At 35.2% G+C, this 20496-nt stretch overlaps 2 protein-coding genes across 3 annotated transcripts; one reads left to right on the top strand and one right to left on the bottom strand.

The window, feature by feature from the left end:
- The first annotated feature begins 1082 nt into the window (after positions 1–1082).
- On the top strand, positions 1083–15881 carry LOC116017026 (DNA mismatch repair protein MSH1, mitochondrial). 2 transcript variants are annotated; one of them, XM_031257530.1, is made up of 22 exons: positions 1083–1358; positions 3586–3715; positions 3852–3949; positions 4127–4202; positions 4329–4448; positions 4915–4962; positions 5070–5134; positions 6274–6359; positions 6519–6683; positions 7161–7270; positions 7349–7454; positions 7550–7625; positions 8602–8660; positions 9216–9283; positions 10171–10344; positions 11078–11284; positions 11774–12039; positions 12140–12283; positions 12565–12622; positions 13260–13559; positions 14287–15003; positions 15406–15881. In XM_031257530.1, the coding sequence occupies exons 1-22, from the start codon at positions 1225–1227 to the stop codon at positions 15634–15636; spliced, it is 3438 nt and encodes a 1145-aa protein (XP_031113390.1). In that variant the 5' UTR covers positions 1083–1224; the 3' UTR covers positions 15637–15881. The 2 variants fall into 2 exon arrangements, with proteins under 2 accessions (XP_031113390.1, XP_031113391.1); XM_031257531.1 differs by having other exon boundaries at positions 1089–1358; positions 3605–3715.
- Positions 15882–17907: 2026 nt separating this feature from the next.
- Positions 17908–20237, bottom strand: LOC116017157. The gene is made up of 2 exons (XM_031257687.1): positions 19516–20237; positions 17908–18217 (listed from the first exon to the last, which is right to left on the bottom strand). Exons 1-2 carry the CDS (start codon positions 20134–20136, stop codon positions 18143–18145), a joined length of 696 nt encoding a protein of 231 aa, XP_031113547.1. The 5' UTR covers positions 20137–20237; the 3' UTR covers positions 17908–18142.
- Between the last annotated feature and the right edge of the window lie 259 nt (positions 20238–20496).

Below are 20496 nucleotides of genomic sequence, written 5' to 3' on the forward strand. Positions count from 1 at the left end.
TAAGTTTCAAATAAGTCACTTAACTCAGGAAAACAAAACAATTAAGCCACTAAATCGAAAAAAAAAATAACAATTAACATTTTTTATATATATCTATATAACTATATAAACTTGAATATATATAAATTTTATAAACATGTCAATTTTTGTTTGGTCACACTTGTGTGAGATATGTGAAATGAGTCGTGTCAATATGAAAATATAATACTTATGCTGAAAAATTTAATACTAATTAGGAATAAAGTGTTTGTTACTTATAAGGGAAAATATAATACTTTTTAAGGAAAAATGTAATATTTTTAAATTAAAATGTAAAGGTACTATATTTTTTCTTCAAAAGTATTACACTTTCCAATATACGTAATAAACATTTTATTATTTATTAGTATTACATTTTGCATTATAAGTATTACAACATTTGATAGTGACTAACCTGTCACACGTATAAAGATTCGTAAGACAGCCTTACACAAATTTATGCATTTTACTTTTATACTTATCAACTTAACAAGTAATAACAACGTAACCGATTTTACCAAATTCACAATCAACTAATTTAACAACCTTCAACTTATAATTTTTTAAAAAGTTATATATATTACATATACTATTGATAATTTTGTTTATTTCTCTTTAAATTATTGCTATTCAATCCGTTATATGACCGCCGCTCTGGGGACAATACTAAAGGGCTAGAGGGGATCACAACAGTTCCTATATATATAAATTTTATATATTAATACTAAATTTAATATTATAAAAAATTAAATTAAAAATTTGAATTACAAATTATTAATCGAACCAGACATATAAAATGTTACAGATAGAGAGTACTAGATACAAAATATTACATCAGGACGTATTTTGAATTTTTTTTTTGAGCCATGTAAATAAATATTTAATTTTGATGTTATATGAAACTTAGTACAACTTATAGAATGAATTTATAAGTATAATTCATTGTTTATAATGATATGATTTATTTAACACGATACAATACGAGTACCATGCTCATGGACTATGGTATCATTTAGGAGTTAGGATTATCCCTTCGGGGATTTTTATGAGAAAAACATATGATTAACGATTAATTTACTCTTGGTTACAGTCTGCTTCATCCTGGCGGGAAGAGCAAAACATCATACTTCATAGTTCATACACTTCACATGTTTCCACCATAAACTGCTACACTGTACCCTAGGACTGCTACAAACCAGGAAAGCAATGTCCTGTTTAGCAGCCAAGAACGTCGTCGTTTCAGTCTCCCGATGGCGGTACTTGCCCCTCTTCCTCCGGCAGCCGCTTCACCGCCGTCGCCGCTGCTGCGGCTGCTTCATTTCCTCACCTCTTTTCCCTCTGTAAGTTATTATCTCGTCCAACACACAATCTAAGCTTGCGAAAATGCGTGAGTTATTATTATTATTATTGTTGTTGTTGTTGTTGTTGTTGTTGTTTCCATGAAGAATTTCGACATGTGTTTGTTTTTGAAAGTGATATAACCAGCATTTGTTTCGAAAACTAGCAATGATTTGCTTGTTTTCTGTCTTTGTTTTGTCGGACGGAGATTGGGAGTAGCCCAGAATTGTTGGTTCCCTAGTCAGATTCTCGGAAAATATCAAGTGAATATTGTGTGTGAAAACATTTAGGGCCTTTAGGCATAATACTTTAGTATTGGTGTAACCAAAGCTTTGACATTTATGTCCACTATATCTTAATTTTGTAATATTCCAGTACTGGATCAGGTTTTTGGATATATTTGTGTATTAGGCAAAGCTTTATAAAAAATGGAGTGAATGAAATATGTATTTCGACTAAAATTTTGCCAAAAAAAGAAGAAGAAGAAATACTGGTTGAGAATTTCATAAGCTCAAATGGAGGTAAAACCCTAATTATGACTTTTGTGCTCATGTCTTTCTTTGGAGGCAGGGTGGGGGAGGGGTTGGACGTGATGTTTGGGGTTTGTTGTATGTAAGAATGTTGCAGACAAAATTGCAGTAAGTGCACTGTGAAGATAGTTGTATGTTAATTAATAAGGCAACATTACCTTTGTTTTGTACTTTTGGTTAAGGCAGAAAAAAAAAACTGCAAGAGATGGTGAAGTCATGGTATTAAGTAGCTGGGCATCATTTAGGTATATGTAATGCATTTGATATTCAATATATGAGTGCTTAAGAGGCATGCTATTTTACATATCATGCAAAGGAAACTCAAAATAATAATTTGCCCGTGATTTGAAATTTGTGAGATTTTCTTGAGAATTAAAAAGATTTTTCTTAGAGGTTAACAATAAAAACTTTTCTTAGCCTGTTATTCCATTATTATCTGTTAGTTTCAGTTGCCAATGAAAAAGATCAGAAAGTGAATGGAGTAACTCAACACTATTGTCGGGGGTGGAGCCAGGATTAGATGGTGTGGGGGGCGATTTAAGAGCGAATAAGGAAATTTTTAGCAAAAATGGCATTTTGAGTGGTTATTTTCTGATACAAATATATGCGAGTCCACTTATGATTTGGGTTGGATCAAAGTGGATTTGAGTTCTGATGGATCTCATCGCTGCATAATGTTTATTTCACAGTGGGTCACCTATCCTGTGACTGCGGTAAGTCAAACACCCTTAACCAAAGAGTTCTTTGGCTATCTGGTTGCTATATCCTACTTAAAACCAATTGGTGATATGTAGGTGGATATTAACCATTTAACCACATCCTTCCATAGCCACGTCTCAAATCGAGCAGGGGCTGAACTCGGCCAACCCAACCGACACCCAACAATCCCCCTCCCAGCACCTGCCGCAACCTTTGATCACTGAGCGCAGTTGCGCAGCATGCTTGACTTGGTCCTTAGCCTCCGCGCCTATCATCTCTTCCCGGGATTGGACTTGGCCCAACCTATGCCCACATCCCATCCGGGACTAGACTCGACTTTTGCATAGCCATCAATTCGAACCTGTGACCATGGCTGTAAAATCAGATCATGGTGAAGAAAATTCTATATATTTATTATTAGCTGATTACATCTATATATATACACATGAGGAAGACAGAGCTCCCTTAAATCCTGCAGTATAATGCTGCACTACTTCCTTAATTTCTTCCACTAAGCCTAATACTGATAACACTACCTAATACTAGCATAAAGGTATAATAATTAAATACCACTAGCATAAAATAATTCTCAACAGCTCTGATACCAATTGATGGATCTCGGTGCTGCATTATGCTTACTTCCCACTGAGTCACCCATCCTGTGCTTTGAGCTCCTTTCGGAAGGAGTGATAAAATTCCAGAAGGAGCATTGTAAAGTATATATCCTGATGAAATTGAAAGGACTCTTAGAGAGTAGGAAGACCTTGATTTTTTTTTTTCTCATACTATTCAGAATATCTGATATTCTGAAAAAATAAGTTGCAGACATGATTATGATTAGGAAATGCTCCATTACAATTCTAAAGTTTCTTTATGATAATTGAAGAGTCAATATAAATTTGCTTAGTTTATATCTTTCCAATAAATGTCAGTACTTACCATTGCTTCATGACTTGGTAGATAACATCATTGATGCATTTTAAACTCTTATTTTCTTCAGCATTAATCAATTTGATCAGATTTGTTGCTTCAAGGAGCGAAAGCTTTATGCCACATGTGCAAGAAAACCTAGACACTTTGAGAGTGTTCCAGAAGAAAGGAACTGTGCTCATATTATGTGGTGGAAGGAGGTGGGCTACATGCTTCATGACTGAATTGCTTCATTAGCGATTTAAAATGTTTTTGGTGCTTTCTTTTTGCTCAAAACACACACATGCACATATTCATTGTGCCTTGTGTCTTCATATTCATGATCTAATATTTCAGATAGTGGAGACGCTGAGAAAGCCTTCTTCAATTCAACTAGTTAAGAGGCTCACATATTCTAATTTGCTCGGGTTGAATTCTGACTTAAGGAATGGGAGGTGGGTTTTCATTTCTTGATGTTAATGTTAGGCTTTCATCTTACTTTCCCCCACTTTTTTTCCCATCTAGTGTTTTTAATCCTTCTTCTGTTTTGCCAATTGTTCCTTTTGCTAAGGAAAGATTGAGACATTGAGTTCAATTAAATTCAAACTAAGCACTTTTCCTGTTTATTATAGTCTGAAAGAAGGAACACTTAACTGGGATATGCTGCAGTTCAAGTCTAGATTTCCACGTGAGGTTTTGCTTTGCAGAGTATGCACATATGGCTTCTCTCTCTTTACTCTTTCTCTTTTACACCTAGGCTTATTTTAGCTTCCTACTGAATTCATATACTAGTTGGTAGATATGAAGAGTTTCATGTCCTTGTGCACGTTTCAGGTTGGCGAATTTTATGAGGCCATTGGATTTGATGCTTGCATCCTTGTGGAGTATGCTGGTTTAAATCCATTTGGTGGTCTTCGTTCAGACAGCATACCAAAAGCTGGCTGCCCAGTGATGGTACTGTATTTTTCTTTTACACACGGCGTCACACACTCACACGCGGATTTATGTTACTTTTTTTGGCCCTTTTGAAATTATTCATTCTATATAATGTATTATTCCAAGGAATCAGGGGCCACTAATTCTTTGGAACTTTGTATGAGGGAAAAAAATGATAGGTTATGGCTTTAGAGTGTAAATTGGCTTCTTGTTTTGATATATGAAATGATTGATCCATGATATCAGAAATAGGTGAGGTTACTAATTGTATGAGTAGAGAAATAAAAACCATAGACTACAACCAAAAGCTACTATAACTCTATAAGTATCCAGTGGAGTCTTACAAACATAATCCCCTAGTCCCTTTCAATATTATCTCAGTTTTTGTATTTTTCCTCTCTAATTGTGGCTATACACTTATACTTTAGTTTTGTTAATTTTATTATTCATCATTATATATACTACTTGCACATTTCTTTTGCAGAATCTCAGACAGACTTTGGATGACCTGACAAGTAATGGCTTTTCTGTTGTAAGTACCATAACTCTAGACATACTATTTTACGGAGTAGTATTTTATTGCTCAGTTATTATGATACCTTTTTTTTTTTAAAAAGCTTCCACATTATATATTTTCAGTGCATTGTGGAGGAAGTTCAGGGCCCAACCCAAGCTCGTTCTCGTAAAAGTCGCTTTATATCAGGGTATTATTGAGTAGCAGTTCCTTTTCTTGTCATACATACAGTTTTAATCCTTCTGTGCAGGTCATAACATTCTTTTATGACTATTAATTGGAACAGTACCTACTTGTGCTATATATATGATAAAGATGCAAAAATTGAGATGGAAAGACTGCATCAATTGTTGCATGTGGAAACTTCTATACCCATAATACTTTTAAATTCATTGAAGTAACCTAACAATGTGGTACTTTTAGTTATGCTTTCTATTCAACTTGGCATATAGAAAACAACGCAGCAGCTCACACGTATGTCCTTGTTCTTTCAGACACATGAATTTTATTCTGACAAAACTCTAGCATTTGATCGTACTGTTCTTTAGCACTGTAAAGGAATTTGAATATGTCAGTATTTACTCAGTAGCATTAGTTAAAATTACTTTCGTGGTGGACGTAGTGAGTTGGGCATAATTCTCTCTCTCTCTCTCTCTCTCTTTCTCATATTCTGTTGAAACTATGGCCTTTGGTTGTAAGGTTCTTTGGCAGTGTACATTTGAACCCATTAGTATGATAATGAAGGCGTGATCAACTTGAAAGATTTAGCTTGAAAGGCGGAAATCTGGATAGGTTTTGTGGCTGAAAGTCTGAGTTAGCAGTAATCTACATTTCAGGTGAGGAAAAAGAAAAGATAGTTAGTTGGCTGTGCTGGACCGTTGGTAATTATTTTCGAGGTACCATGTTGTGGGAAAAGTTTAGTGTCTTTGAGAGAGAATTGACTAGCTTTCATCTGATGAGGCTCAAAACAATGAAGTGGAGAGGCTTAGTCAACTCACTTATTTGCAATTGCCCCTTTGAAATGAAGATAACTAGATAAGCTTCGGGATCAAGCTATGTTGGGGCACAAGAAATTTCGGGACATATTACCTGGATAAACTCTTTGATTAATATACTGTTCTAACCTGGATTCCTATTTAGGTAATTGTGACCTACAAGTCAAGTTGTCAAATACACAAATATATCCAAATAAGAAAAGTATTAATGTGTAATTGCAAATGGGGATGCGGAAGTACTGGGTGCTTTTTTACTTTATTATGTATTTTATAGTGGCTGCCTTCTTTTCATCTTTTAAGATGTGCATCTCACTATAACATATTTGATATTTAGGCATGCACATCCTGGAATTCCTTATGTATTTGGACTTGTTGGAGATGATCATGATCTTGATTTTCCAGAGCCAATGCCAGTAGTTGGTACGCTAAAATATCCACTACAAAACATTTTAATTTGCTTCTTTGCTATTAGTATTTATTTATTTTAAATTTTTCCAAGTTTCAAGTTATGGTTACATACTCAAAGACTCTTGTCATTTTTGACTGATAAAAGTAAGAGTTTTAATTTTGTGGTTCTAGGAATATCCCGTTCAGTGAAGGGGTTTTGCATTGTATCCATTCTGGAAACTATGAAGACATACTCCACTGAGGATGGCCTTACTGAGGAAGCCTTAGTTACCAAGCTCCGGACTACTTTCTGTCATCATTTATTTTTGCACACTTCATTGAAACACAATTCTTCAGGTTTGCGATACTGCTCTCTTTTATTTCTTACTTTTTAATCTTCTTTGTCATTTGGAGTTGCAACTAGTTGGGATTCAGGATAAAATCATTCATTGGAAACCCAAAGCATCCCTTGCAATCTAAAAAAATCTTAGTCTGCTATATGGTCAAATGATTTTTTTTTTTAATTATTATTATTATTATTTTTTTTTTTGATTCTTCAGATTTTAATGGTAGGGAAGCAAAGCATTATTGTAAATTTTGAGTAACCAATCCACTAAACATGCAATCAAACTTGGGGTGGGCTTGTAGTGCATTAAAATTGGTGAGATTGTTGATTCTAGGCTGTGCTAGTGACTACCTTGACTCATACTGTGATAATGTGATATTAAATTTCATAATTTTGTTTCACAAATCTGCTCCATCTATGCCAGTTATTTTGTCCAATATTTCATCACACTGTAAGTTGTCCTCAGTATATATGAACTTTTCTTGTAGGAACATCTCGCTGGGGGGAGTTTGGTGATGGTGGTCTATTATGGGGAGAATGTCATGCCAGAAACTTTGAGTGGTTGGATGGTGATCTAACCAGTGAGCTCTTGTCTAAGGTTTGTATTTAATGGTTACACGCACTTTTCTTATTTCTGTCATGCTGACCTTTCCTGCATACAACACCAAAATTTCAGGTAAAGGAAATTTATGGTCTTGATAGTGACACAGTTTTTAGAAATGCTACTGTTTCATCAGAAAATAGACCCCGCCCTTTGCACCTAGGAACAGCTACCCAAATAGGTAATGTTTAAGTTCTAGATGATTTTAGATTTTTACCTGTTATTGAATGCAATATCATTTTGTCCTAAAACAACTTTGCTGAATCATATAATTAGGTGCTATTCCCACTGAAGGAATTCCTTCTTTGCTAAAGGTGTTGCTTCCGCCAAATTGCACAGGTCTACCAGTCCTGTAAGTGAGAACTCAGGAATATATTCTAGCACATCTTATCTTATCCCATCTTATTCTTAAAATAAATGTTAATAACTTATGATTATCCCAAATATGTTAACAACGTTTTATGAACTATAACTTATCAAAAGAAAGGAAAATAAAAAAATTAATATTATATTTTAGCTGTAGTTCATCAGTCTGAACACTATGCTGTTTATTTTGAGTGGGACAGAGGAATAAGCATTAGATTTATAGTGAGTGAGAACACAGGCTGGCTGTTTGGCTAGAGTGATATGATGCTTTTCATTCTTTTACACATGCATTGCTCATGAATTACGTGAATTGTTGAAATACCTTTTTGATTCTCCATTTCTGACTGTTTGATCAGATCTGGTTGGAGCTGTAGGAGAATATACTTTTCAAAGATGTCATAGTATTGTAATAGGTGGGTGTTTGGTTCAAGGAATATCATATTACCTTAGGTTATAAAATTACCTCCTGAAAAGATTACCTTGTGCATATTGCTGGAAATGTAGTCAATTTGTGTTTGGTTAAGATTGTAAGAATGTAATATTAACTTAATTGGCTGAGGGTTATTTGTTTTATCACAATGATCAACTTGCACTAGTGTTATACCCTTAACTCATTTCATATAAAAAGGGGTTTTATAGTATTAACTCTCTAAACTATATGACAAAAAATATATATAATTACCTTGATTATCTATCATTTATAAGTGCCTTAACACTTTTTCTAATTTAAAATTTGCAATTTTCTTTTGGCTTTGAATATAAACTACATGGCTGTAGGAATTCCTCATTTTCATGCAACAAGCCACCATGAGATAGTAAATTATGCACACTTTATGATAGTAAATACCTTATTGCCAGCACATGAGATTGCATTTCTTCTGTATGCTTTTTTCATTTTCAGACATGACATACAATGAAATGGTAAATTTGATATCCTTGGTTTTGTTATTCTTTTCCTGCAGGTATATCAGAAATCTCCTTTTGAATCCACCTGCATATGAGATTGCATCTAAAATACAAGGTAGTGCCTGAATTGCTAAACACTATCTCCTTCTGGTTCTACGCTGACTAGATGTTACCCAGCTATTTCACTGGTATCAACAATTTGCAGTTTCCATTTTTTTTTGTTCTTTAGTGTTTGCATGCATTATTTCTCTAGTTTTGACTGTTATTTATGGATGTGTCCTTTAAATGTTCTGATTTCTGAACTCTTCTTTCTTTTAATAATTTCTTTAGGGCATGCTTTTCAAGAATCCGTAATATATGTACATGCCTGAATTTTCTCAAGTTTTTGATTGCTATTTATGTGTGAACCCGTCCTTCAAACATTACTGTTTTCTGGACTCTTCTTTCTTTTGATTAGTTCTTTGGGGTATGCTTTCCTATGTTGTCAGGTGGGTGGAGTGGGGACAGTGGTCCGAGAAGGAATATTGGTTCTGAATTTTCTCTAGTTTTTGCTGTTATTTATGTATATGTTTCTGAATTTCATTTCTTGAGCATGTGCATTGATAGTGTTTGGTAGAAATAATATATTAAACATATATAATCCTTAGTAACGTTAGGTTTATTTTTGCAGAAGCAAGCAGACTTATGATGAGCGTAACATGTTCAATTCCTGAGTTTACTTGTATCTCATCTTCGAAGGTAGTACTTTATTACTACTAAGGTTTTTCTGCCACAAAAATTCCTGCATTCAATATATTGCAATTAGGTTTTGCTTGTGTATTGCATTTTCAATGTCTTCTCTTGGTGGTGGTAAAATTATTACTCCCTCCGTCCCATTTTATGTGTCTGGTTTTTGTTAACAAGACTTCGACTGAAGTTATTTTTAATTCAATTTTTCATAATATTAAGTTCAATATTAATATACAAAATTTATATAATTAGAAATTACATTAAAAGTACTATTAAACACAAAAATCAAATTTAGAAATAAGTAAAAAATACTAAAGAATAGTAAATAAGAGTAATATTTATATCAACTAGTGCTATGGCTACCCACGCTTTGTACAGGTCAATATTGACTATTTTCATGCTCTATTGGCTTTTGAAGTTATTAATTTATTTAAGTTTCATTACTTTGTTGAAATATGCGGTGAAGCTACAATAGCAAATATCATATATATACACTAAAAAACTAAAATAAAACTTGTTAAGTTGTTATCACAATTAAAAATAAACATCCATTAAGTACGATATTGATTAAGAAATGACAACGCTTTTTAAAGAAGAGTGGGGTCATGCCACTATAAATCTCCATTTTTCTATTTTTCTTTTAAATATTTCAAATAAATATGATACGGAGTATTGGCTAGGACTAGACATGTAATTGCCCAAAGAGATATAAGTTTCATAAATCATAGTTATACGATTTTTTTAGTTTATGTTTTACAAGTACTTACAAAAACACCATCCAACTCATTATGGAGTTCTTTTGCTTCTCTTTGATATTAGTAGTAGGCATACTTTCAGATATACTTTCAGCATCTCATTAAATGTTCTTACTGGTAAGCTATATATCTATTTTGCAGCTCGCCAAGTTACTTGAGCTGAGGGAGGCAAATCACGTAGAATTTAGGAGAATAAAGGATGTGCTGGATGAAATACTGCAGATGTATAGAAATAATGAGCTTCTTCAAATCCTAAAGTTATTGATAGATCCTACTTGGGCGGCAACTGGGTTAAAAGTTGATTTTGATTCACTGGTAAGGTTTGGGGCTTCTGCAGTTCCTCTTTCAACCCCCCCCCCCCCCCCTCTCCCCCCAAGTAAACTGCAACCTTATATCAATTTTGGGAAGACCAATAAACCCCCAAACCAAGAATGGTAGGGATTCTTGTTCCGATGGGTTTGGCATTTTCCCTATTATAGCTTGGAGGTGAAGACATTGAACTCTTATACATTGCAGTTGGAAGCGTAAATCTTATCATTATTAATCTTTTGAAGTCTACAAAACATTACATTGTTGATTATAATAGCTCCTTTTCACTGTTGAGTGTTTTTTTCCCCTCCCTTTATATAAATTGGTTTATTGGGTAGTTGGGGTTCAAGATTTTTCCCCTTCATTATTTTGAGGGTACTGTTTTGTGAACATACATGAATTATTATTTTCCACAAAGTAATAAAGTAGCTCTAATCAGGCCATAGAGTTGATGCATTTGTGAATTAGAAAAAGAAAGCTACTTCAGAAATATATTTCCATTGGTACAATCAAGGTCCGAGTGGGAAGTAGGCCATTTTTACTTGATTTTCTATATCTCTTATGGTCAAGTAACTTCTTTCCATGACTATTTCATTTACTTCTCTCGGTTTGGCTATGTTTGATGTGCCTCGGCCATAGTTGCTTCCTTTACTCACTTATCTATGCTTCTGTTTATGTTATTCCTAGGCAAGCTACTATAGTTCTTAAATCTTTAGAATTTTTCCTCGGTTTCGTACAGGTGAATGAATGTGAGAAGGTGTCGAGTACAATTGGTGACATAATTTTTCTAGATGGAGAAAGTGATCAAAAAATAAGTTCCTACTCTATGATTCCTAAAGAATTTTTTGAAGATGTGGAGTCATCATGGAAGGGGCGTGTCAAGAGGGTTCATTTAGAGGAAGCATATGCAGAAGTCGAGAAGGCAGCAGAGGCCTTATCTTCAGTTGTAAGTTCTTTAGACTCTTTCCAACGGAGGTGGGAGGCAACATAGCTTTACCCACCATATTTGACCTGTACTTTTAAACTTGGATGTGGTTCTCTGTTTTCTATGCCTGTTCAAAGTCCAAATATGCATAATCAGCATAGGTCAAATGTGAAAGTAACAAGCCATCAGTATGAGAAAACATCTTTGTTAAGAGTCCACATTGATAAAATAAGAGAGAATATATGGGTTTATAAGGCTATGGGTTAGACTAGCTAATTGGTTGGATTCAATCTTTTAGTGTGGTTTGGTCCATTAGTTTATAACATGATATAAGAGCTTGTTCCGTCCACTTTCGGTTCACCTGATTATGGTGGCAGAGAGAAAATATAAGGCTATGGGTTAGACTAGCTAATTGATTGGATTCAATCTTTTAGTGTGGTTTGGCCATGTGCATTATAGCCCAATTGAGTGACCCTAGCCCAATCTTAATTGTTGAAATTGAGTTTTTAGGTTACAGAAGATTTCTTTCCCATTATTTCAAGAATAAAGGCCACTAATGCTCCGTTTGGAGGGCCAAGTGCGCCTAAGGGGGAGATTTTATATGCTCGAGAGCACCAGGCTGTATGGTTCAAAGGAAAACGCTTTGTGCCTCCTGTTTGGGCTGGGACCCCTGGAGAAGATCAAATTAAACTGCTGATACCTGCTCTGGACTCAAAGGGAAAGAAGGTTGGAGATGAGTGGTTTACCACAAGGAATGTGGAGGAAGCATTAGCAAGGCAGGTTTTTCCAGATGCAATAAAGTCATTTTGCACGTTCTTTTTTGCATTCTAAATGCTTTACTTCGTATAAATTGTAAACTTTAAATATTTGTTTCAGGTACCATGAGGCTAATGCTAAGGCAAAGCTGGGGGTACTGGAATTGCTGAGGGGGCTTTCTTCCGAGTTACAATCTAAGATCAATATCCTCCTCTTTGCATCCATGCTGGTTATAATTGCAAAGGCCTTGTTTGCTCACGCGAGGTTGGCTAAACAACTTACTGATCTGAATAGCATTTTGCTATGTTCCAGAACCTCTTTAAACTGATACTCCTCGTTACTCAATCAGTTCAGTCCCTTTGTATTTATGCCCTTTGTGTACATATAACATATGCTATAAACTTTTTTTTTTTTAATCATTGACTGCATCATAAAAAAGCATTCTTGGTATGCCAAACATTTGTCAAAATGAATCATGATGTTATAGGTGTCTCTATGTTGTTGCCTGATTCAAGTGCCTAATTGTACCTTAATTTTCCGTGCAGTGAAGGGAGAAGACGGAAATGGGTTTTCCCTACACTAATGCAATTCCAAAAGTTTGAGGTATTGTTCAAAGTGCCATAAAGTATTATTTTAGCTAGCTTATCTTGAAGTTAAGTTGTGCAGTGACAAATTTTGATTTAATTTAACAAATTACTGATCAATCCAAGATGTATTAGTTCTCATCTTGAGTAGCATGTACTTTCTTCTTGAACTGATTCCAGTAATAGTCCCTATAATGGTATTTCACTTTTAATGCCCTTTAACTGTCACGAAGGGACTATTTTTGTACTGAAAATTGGACAAGACTGATCCCGAGTATTCAAATCTGGATAGGAATTGTCTCCCAACTATTGAAAATTGCAAAATGATCGTGATTCCATTAATGGTACCCTAACGGACTGTTTCTGCCCAATTTCCAGTACTTGTGTGATGTAAAAGTTAAATGCCACTATAGTATGGGTTTAAACGGGAATTAGTTACACTTTCTTCTATCAAAACCTATGTAATTACAAGCCTAACACGTTTTTAAAATCTAAGTTGCATACTTTCTTGTATAAGTGAAATTTATTATGCATTGTTTAAAACTTGTATGGTATTAGTAATTTTTGGGCAAATAGTAGAACTACTATGGAGTGGTAAATCTAATGTCATGTTTCAATAGGTATATTAATATAACATAATGCCTTTCTAAATGCAGAATGGCAAGCCACATGGCGGGGCTAATTTAATGAAGATATCTGGTCTATCTCCTTATTGGTTTGATGTGGTGCGAGGCAGTGCTGTACAAAACACAGTTGATATGCAATCGCTATTTTTGTTGACTGGGCCGAATGGAGGTGGAAAATCAAGCTTGCTGCGATCAATTTGTGCTGCAGCATTGCTAGGAATCTGTGGATTCATGGTTCCAGCTGAATCAGCTCTGATTCCTCATTTTGATTCTATTATGTTACACATGAAGTCTTATGATAGCCCCGCTGATGGAAAAAGCTCGTTTCAGGTGCTGTATATTCTCCACTGGAAAAGGGTCAAATACACCCCTGAACTTTATACGAAAAGTCAATTAGGCCCTCGAACTTTTGAAAGTTGCAATTAAATACATATCAATCTAGTGCATTAAGGCCCAAAAACCGGTTAATGACATGTAATAACAGGTCATTAGGGTTCCAGCAGTTGTCCGATGATGTTCCGGTTACTTCCGGGTGAAAATTGGCGACGGGCGATCAACAGGTTGCCGGAGATGGCATCGCAGTTGGTCGCCATCTCTAGTTGCCAGAGAAGGCGACCAACTGTGACGCTTTCTCCGGCGACCTGCTGGTTGGCCGTCGTTGGTTTTCATTCAGAAATAATCAGAACATTGCCGGACAACCGTCGGAACCCCAGTGACCTGTAAATTACAGGTCACTAAACCGGTTTTTGGGCATTGATGCACTAAACTGACATGTTTATATGCTTAATTGCAACTTTGAAAAGTTCGAGGGCCTTGTTGACTTCTCGTATAAGGTTTGGTAGTGTATTTGACCCTTTTCCCTATTCTCCACATGTAGTATCTTATATAATGGTTTGCTCTTGCTTACAATATAATGATGTTTTAACTCTTGAACGCTGAAGAAAACGTTGTATAGCATGATTCGTTTATTATTCTTTATGCAGAGTAGTTTTGTTTTGTTGAACAGGTTCACGCCTATATCTTTTGGCACTAAAACGTTTTTGTGTTGATGACTCAGATTGAAATGTCAGAAATGCGTTCCCTGATTAATGGATCCACCTCGAGAAGCCTAGTACTTATTGATGAAATATGCAGAGGAACAGAAACGGCGAAAGGAACGTGTATCGCTGGCAGTATTATAGAATCTCTGGACGCAATTGGTTGTTTGGGCATTGTGTCAACCCACTTGCACGGAATCTTTGATTTACCTTTAGAGACGAAAAGAACTGTATACAAAGCAATGGGAACGGATTATATTGATGGTCAAACTGTACCGACTTGGAAGCTTATTGATGGGATTTGCAGAGAAAGCCTTGCATTTGAAACAGCTCGACGGGAAGGGCTTTCTGAGAAGGTAATTGATAGGGCAGAAGAGTTGTACCAATCATATTGTGGACACAGTTCACCCTCAACGCCTACGAACCCAGACCCGAGACATTTTATTGCTAAACCTGATATCAGCGTGGCTGATCACTTAAATGGTTCGAGACAAGAAGTTATGACTTCCGCAAGAAAATCAGTGTATAGAACCGAGATATTGTGCAAGGAAGTAGAAAACGCCATTACCGCTATCTGTCAGAAGAAGCTAACTGAACTCTACAAGACGAAAAACACATCTGAACTTGCCGTTAAGTGTGTTCTAATTGCTGTGAGGGAGCAGCCGCCTCCATCGACTATTGGTACTTCAACTGTTTATGTGATGCTTCGCCCGGACAATAAGCTTTATGTTGGACAGGTATGTTCTTTTATGTTATTTGTCTTATACTATCTCAATCCCCCAAATGCTTTCAGCAATCATTTTTACCTACATTTTGTGTTGTAACTTGGAACCACACAATTAATTGTTCATTGCCAACTACCATTGCAACTTTGACCCATCATTTTTTCTACTATTAATCCCTCAATTTTTAATTTCTGTCAACCTTTAGTCATTCTGGCGAGGTTTTTAGCTAAACATCACCTGAAAACTCATCGGCAGCACTAAAAGTGATAAGAAATTCAAAATCGTGAGACTGATAGTGAAAAAAAATGATAGTCGAGATGCCAAAAGTGGAAAAAACTCTTTCTTGAGAGAAATTTCACATACATTGCAAAATATGTTCTTTCTCATTATTTTTTAAGTCTTGATTATTTTCAGAGCGATGATCTTGGGGGTCGAATTCGTGCTCATCGCACGAACGAGGGAATGGAGAATGCGTGGTTTGTGTATTTTGTGGTAGCTGGGAAGAGCGTGGCCTGTGAACTGGAAACTCTTCTTATAAATCAACTTCCAAACCATGGGTTTCAGTTGACCAATGTTGCTGATGGTAGACATAGAAATTTTGGGACATTTGATGTCTCCTTGGAAACAGTTAGCATGCTGAAATGAACTGCTCAAGCTCGCTCCACAACTAGGCCTTGTTATTGTACAAAACAAATGTTCATAAAAATGTATTTACACAATTAATTGAGATGATTTTGGGGATGTTATATATTAAAACTGGTGGGTGGCTGCAGCAATTTTGGGTCAGCATCAGTTGCTCCACTCATCATTTTTGTATCAAAATTTTGAGTACAAATTCTAATGTTATATGGTTATGTGAATCAAAGGGCATAATTTTGTACTGAGTTCCATTTAAGCATTGTAGAGCAGATGTAGAGTCTTAAAATGTTCACCAATTACAGCTCAAGGGTACTTATATTCTAATTGATTTTAATTTCTCGAACAATTCAAGAATTGTACAGTTTCATCTTGTCTAAAAACACATCTACACAATATATAAATAGAGTGACTCTCTTGTGAGACTGTTTCAAGTATCTTTATTTGTGAGACGAGTCGGGTCAGAATGAAAATGTAATACTTATTAAGAAAATGTAATACTAATCATAACATATTACTTATAAGGGACAATCTAATACTTTTCAATCAAAATGACAAACACTTTATTCATGATTAGTAGTGTATTTTCCAGTATGAGTATTACATTGACGGTGACACAAGGTTTTGCAATATAAATAATGATTTGATATTTTTGTTTGCATTTTTAATTTTATTTTTTATTTAATGATAGGTTGAATTCAATACTTTTTCTTTAATTTGATACACTATTCATTGCATTTACTCATACAAACTAGCTTGAATGCAATATATAGTTACATCACTTACATGTTAGGGCCATAGTGTTTGGATTTAGACAAATGATAGTCATATAAGCTTCTGAGCAACAAGTTGACTTGCATAGGTTCTCATAGTTGTAGCAGGGAGTGAACCATGATAAATATAAAGGTAGGATAAAAGTCAGAAAAACAAAGTGGTTGTGCTGGAGTGGTTATTGGGCATGACTAGAAATCATGTGGGCTTTGCCTGCGCAGGTTCAAATCCTGCTGACCACGTTTTTACACAATTCTGCTGTTTTGTATTCTTATTGATAAAAGAGTGGTTGTGCCGGAATGGGGCAAATTATGCTGTGCAAGGTGGACCTGGGTCCAAAACTACGTCGTTTTTATCTTTTTTTTTTTTTTAGTAAACATATTACTGAATATAGAGATGTCTAAAAATGTGTGAATGTAGAGGTTTCAAAGTGTGATAGTAGAGTATAGAAATCGTGAATGTAGATTTATGGTTGTGTGAATGTAGAGTTGCCCAGAAATGTACGAATGTGGAGGTTTCAATTTGTGAATATGGAGTATAGAAATCATGAATTTAGAGTTATGCATATGTGAATCTGTAATAGAGTTAAGAAGTTCTAGTAACTTGTAGCCCTGTAATGTGTGAATGTGGAGTTTTCAAGTTGTGAATGTGGAGTATAGGACCTGTGAATATAGAGTTTTGAATGTGTGAATGCATAACAGTGGTAATATAATTACTAAACATATAATCCTGTAATGTGTGAATGTAGAGTTTACAAAATGTGAATGTAAAGTATAGTGTATGTGAATGTAGAGTATAGTGTATGTGAATGTAGACCCAGGTCCACCTTGCAAGGTGGACCTGGGTCCACGGCATAACAACCCCCGGAATGGTCATTGGGCCCATATGATTAATTATTTTGGTTGTATTTGCGCAGGTTTCGAATCCTGCCGACTACATTTTATGCCGTATTCATAAAAGAATTGGAAGTTCGTCTATTTTGATATTTATGATGAAAGCTGGGGCTGCAAGTGGAGTATTATGCATCAATCGTTATACCCTGCACCACGGTGCACATAGCAATGTGCACCACATATGTAAATGACTACAGGGAATTCATTATTTATTAATATACGTACGTGATGCACATTGCTATGTGCACTGTGGTGTACGGTATAATTTGCCATTATGCATGGGCATAGTAGATCAGAGTGACACTTCACTCAATGATGTTATTAGGGCATTTCCATTCTTTCTTCAATTTTATTCTTATTTTGTTAGCCCTCTTCCCCATTACTATTAATTAATCTCTTTATTTATTATTAATTAATCTCTTTATTTATTTGCTCATAAATTTTTAAAAGTTAAATATTAATGAATTACTACTATATAGTATATACAACTCCATATAAATGTATTTAAAAATATTTTTAACAAACGTTAAGAGTACCACAACTTTAGTTACATGTTTTTATACCAAATACTAATATTACAATAACAATTTATGACAAGTTATATTGCAAATTAAAAGACCCAAAACTCTTTTATTATATTAAAGCAAAACCAAATTCATTGAATCAACAAAAGCAAGCAAAGTGGTAATACAAGAGGGAGGAAAAAAGTAAACTATGAGCTACTAAATTTGTTGATCTAGAAAAATGACACAGAAACATAAACCATACTACTACTTAAAAGTTGCAATGCCTAAATACATAAAACTTATAAATATGTAAATTTGAATGATATATAGAGGTTTTGACGTTGGTTACATGACGGTACAGGCGGCATTCCCCATGGCGAGTGCTATCTGTACTGCTTGGAGGAGAACCTTCCATTTCTCCTGAAAATACAATAACAAATTAAAGCTTTAATTTCATCAACACATAAGCAAAACAACTAAGGATAGACAATAATAAAGTGTTAACTTTTTTTTCCCCCTATTTGTTTACATCAATAGCTTCAAAAAGAGAAACAAAGAAGCGTTTAACTTTCATGACTAAGCCACCAAGGCATTAATTGGTGTATTGGATTAAGACTTTTATAAAAGAGCGAGTTAATTCCAGCAATGGTCCTCCGACTATGTTCATTTTTTAAAATTAGTCCCGACTTTTAATTTGGACAATTTAGATCCCTTGACTTTCAAATCTTTCCAATGTTGGTCATTTCGTCAAAATTTTGGTTAAATTGAGGTCAAATGAAGGGGTAAAATTGTCCATTCACATGTTTAGTGTATTATTACTCATATTTCTTCTATCCTATACGCTGTATATATGAATATAATTTCAGTCGAAGCCATTAATCTCTCAGTCGAAGTCTCTTTGACTGAGATTATATTCATATATATAGCGTATATATAGGACATGAGAAATATGAGTAATAATACACTATACAGGTGAACGGACAATTTTACCCATTCATTTGACATCAACTTAACTAAAATTTGACTAAAGGACCAACATTGGAAAGAATTTGAAAGTCAAGGGACTTAAATTGTCCAAATTAAATGTCGGGGATTAGTTTTAGAAAATCAACATAGTCGGAGGACCATCGGTAGAATTAACTCTTTTATAAAATTTGTTTGAATTTAAACAATTTGGCAATATTAAATTTAAACTACTTTTAAAATTTTTTTAAAAGTCGAGTAATATTTGATAGAGATTTATGGCCGGGGCTAAAATTTGAGTCATTTATTGCAGGGCCGGTTTTTTAATTTGCTTGACCCTATGCTGGTAAATAAGTGATGCCCTATAAATAAACTGCGAATTGAAGAAAAGTGATATGCGTGAATATTACGGAGTGGAATTTTTTTTTGAATAATACGTAGTAGAATTTAGACCAGTCATGAAAACCTAATTTTGAGCTAATCATAAATACATATACTAACTATTGTGTCAGGGTTGGACTAGGGGCCCCCAAAATTTTGGGGCCCTGTGCAGTTGCACATCTTGCACGCCCTAAAATCCGGCCCTGATTTATTGTATTATATTTTAGTTAAAAAAGTTAAAAAAAAATATTACTTCTTAATTTTTGTCCATATGTTATAAAATAATTGTAAGATTTGTCTCTGTTAAATCTTGTCCTATTTCTAACAAAACATTATGGATGAAATGAAATTTGGAATAATGAGGCAGCCCTTACATATTTATTAGTTGCTGGAACAACGGCAGTGTTGGTGTTTGGAGGATTGGCAGGGGCGGACGCGGACCCAACGTGTTGTGTAGAAGAAATGGAAGCTTGAGATATGTTGTTGTTTACATAAGCGTTGGTATTGAAGCTCAAGCCTGATGAACTTCTCTTAACGTCCAGTAGAGTATAATTATCCAAGAATGTGGCAGGCTTTCCTTGGTGTTTATGCCCAGAAGACCTCCGATTCTCATAACAACCAATGCACAGATCAAACTGCGTGTGATGAGGGTCAGCGTGGCACTCAACGCAGGTGAAAAACGTGGCCGGAATGAATTTCCCACACCCATCACAGCTCGGCCTCTTGCTCATATAGATATAGAAGAGCGTCATGACTTCCCAGAAATCTAACGTCCCGTTGCCGTCGATGTCCAGTTCATCGAAGAGGTTCCGGCACTTCTCTACGTCGCGTTCTTCGTCGACGCTGTCTTGGGTCAACACGCATATGAACTCGTCTTTCTCGATGTGGCCGTCTCCGTCGCTATCCAGGGTGTTGAATAATTCTTGGACTCCGGTTTGGAGCTCCGGCGAGCCGGCTAGGTAGTAAGCTTTGGCTATTTGTTGGAGATGATCCATCCCGCCCGCCTCGCCTAGCTAGATTTACTCTAATATCAGTGTGGGAGTCTGGGAGACGGATAGGAGGTGATAAAAACTCATTATATTGTGAGCATGTTTGATTTTATATTAGGCATGAAAAAGAAAAAGGAGAAAATATATGAATTTATAAAGTTCGGTGATATATATGAGAGAGAGAGAGAGAGAAAATTCAGTTCTCGTGTGCGGTTGTACAGTTAAATCTGAGTCATTGATATTGCCTAAATCAACGTCTAGGATTAACAATGATTAAAAAAAATGCGGTGGCAATTTGGTCTTTTTACATCTATGTCAAATTTAAGATGCGTGATTTTCCTTCTTAAGGTACGTGATTTTTGTGTT

This window comes from Ipomoea triloba, chromosome 4 (genome assembly GCF_003576645.1).
Source record: "Ipomoea triloba cultivar NCNSP0323 chromosome 4, ASM357664v1".
NCBI classification, from domain to species: domain Eukaryota; kingdom Viridiplantae; phylum Streptophyta; class Magnoliopsida; order Solanales; family Convolvulaceae; genus Ipomoea; species Ipomoea triloba.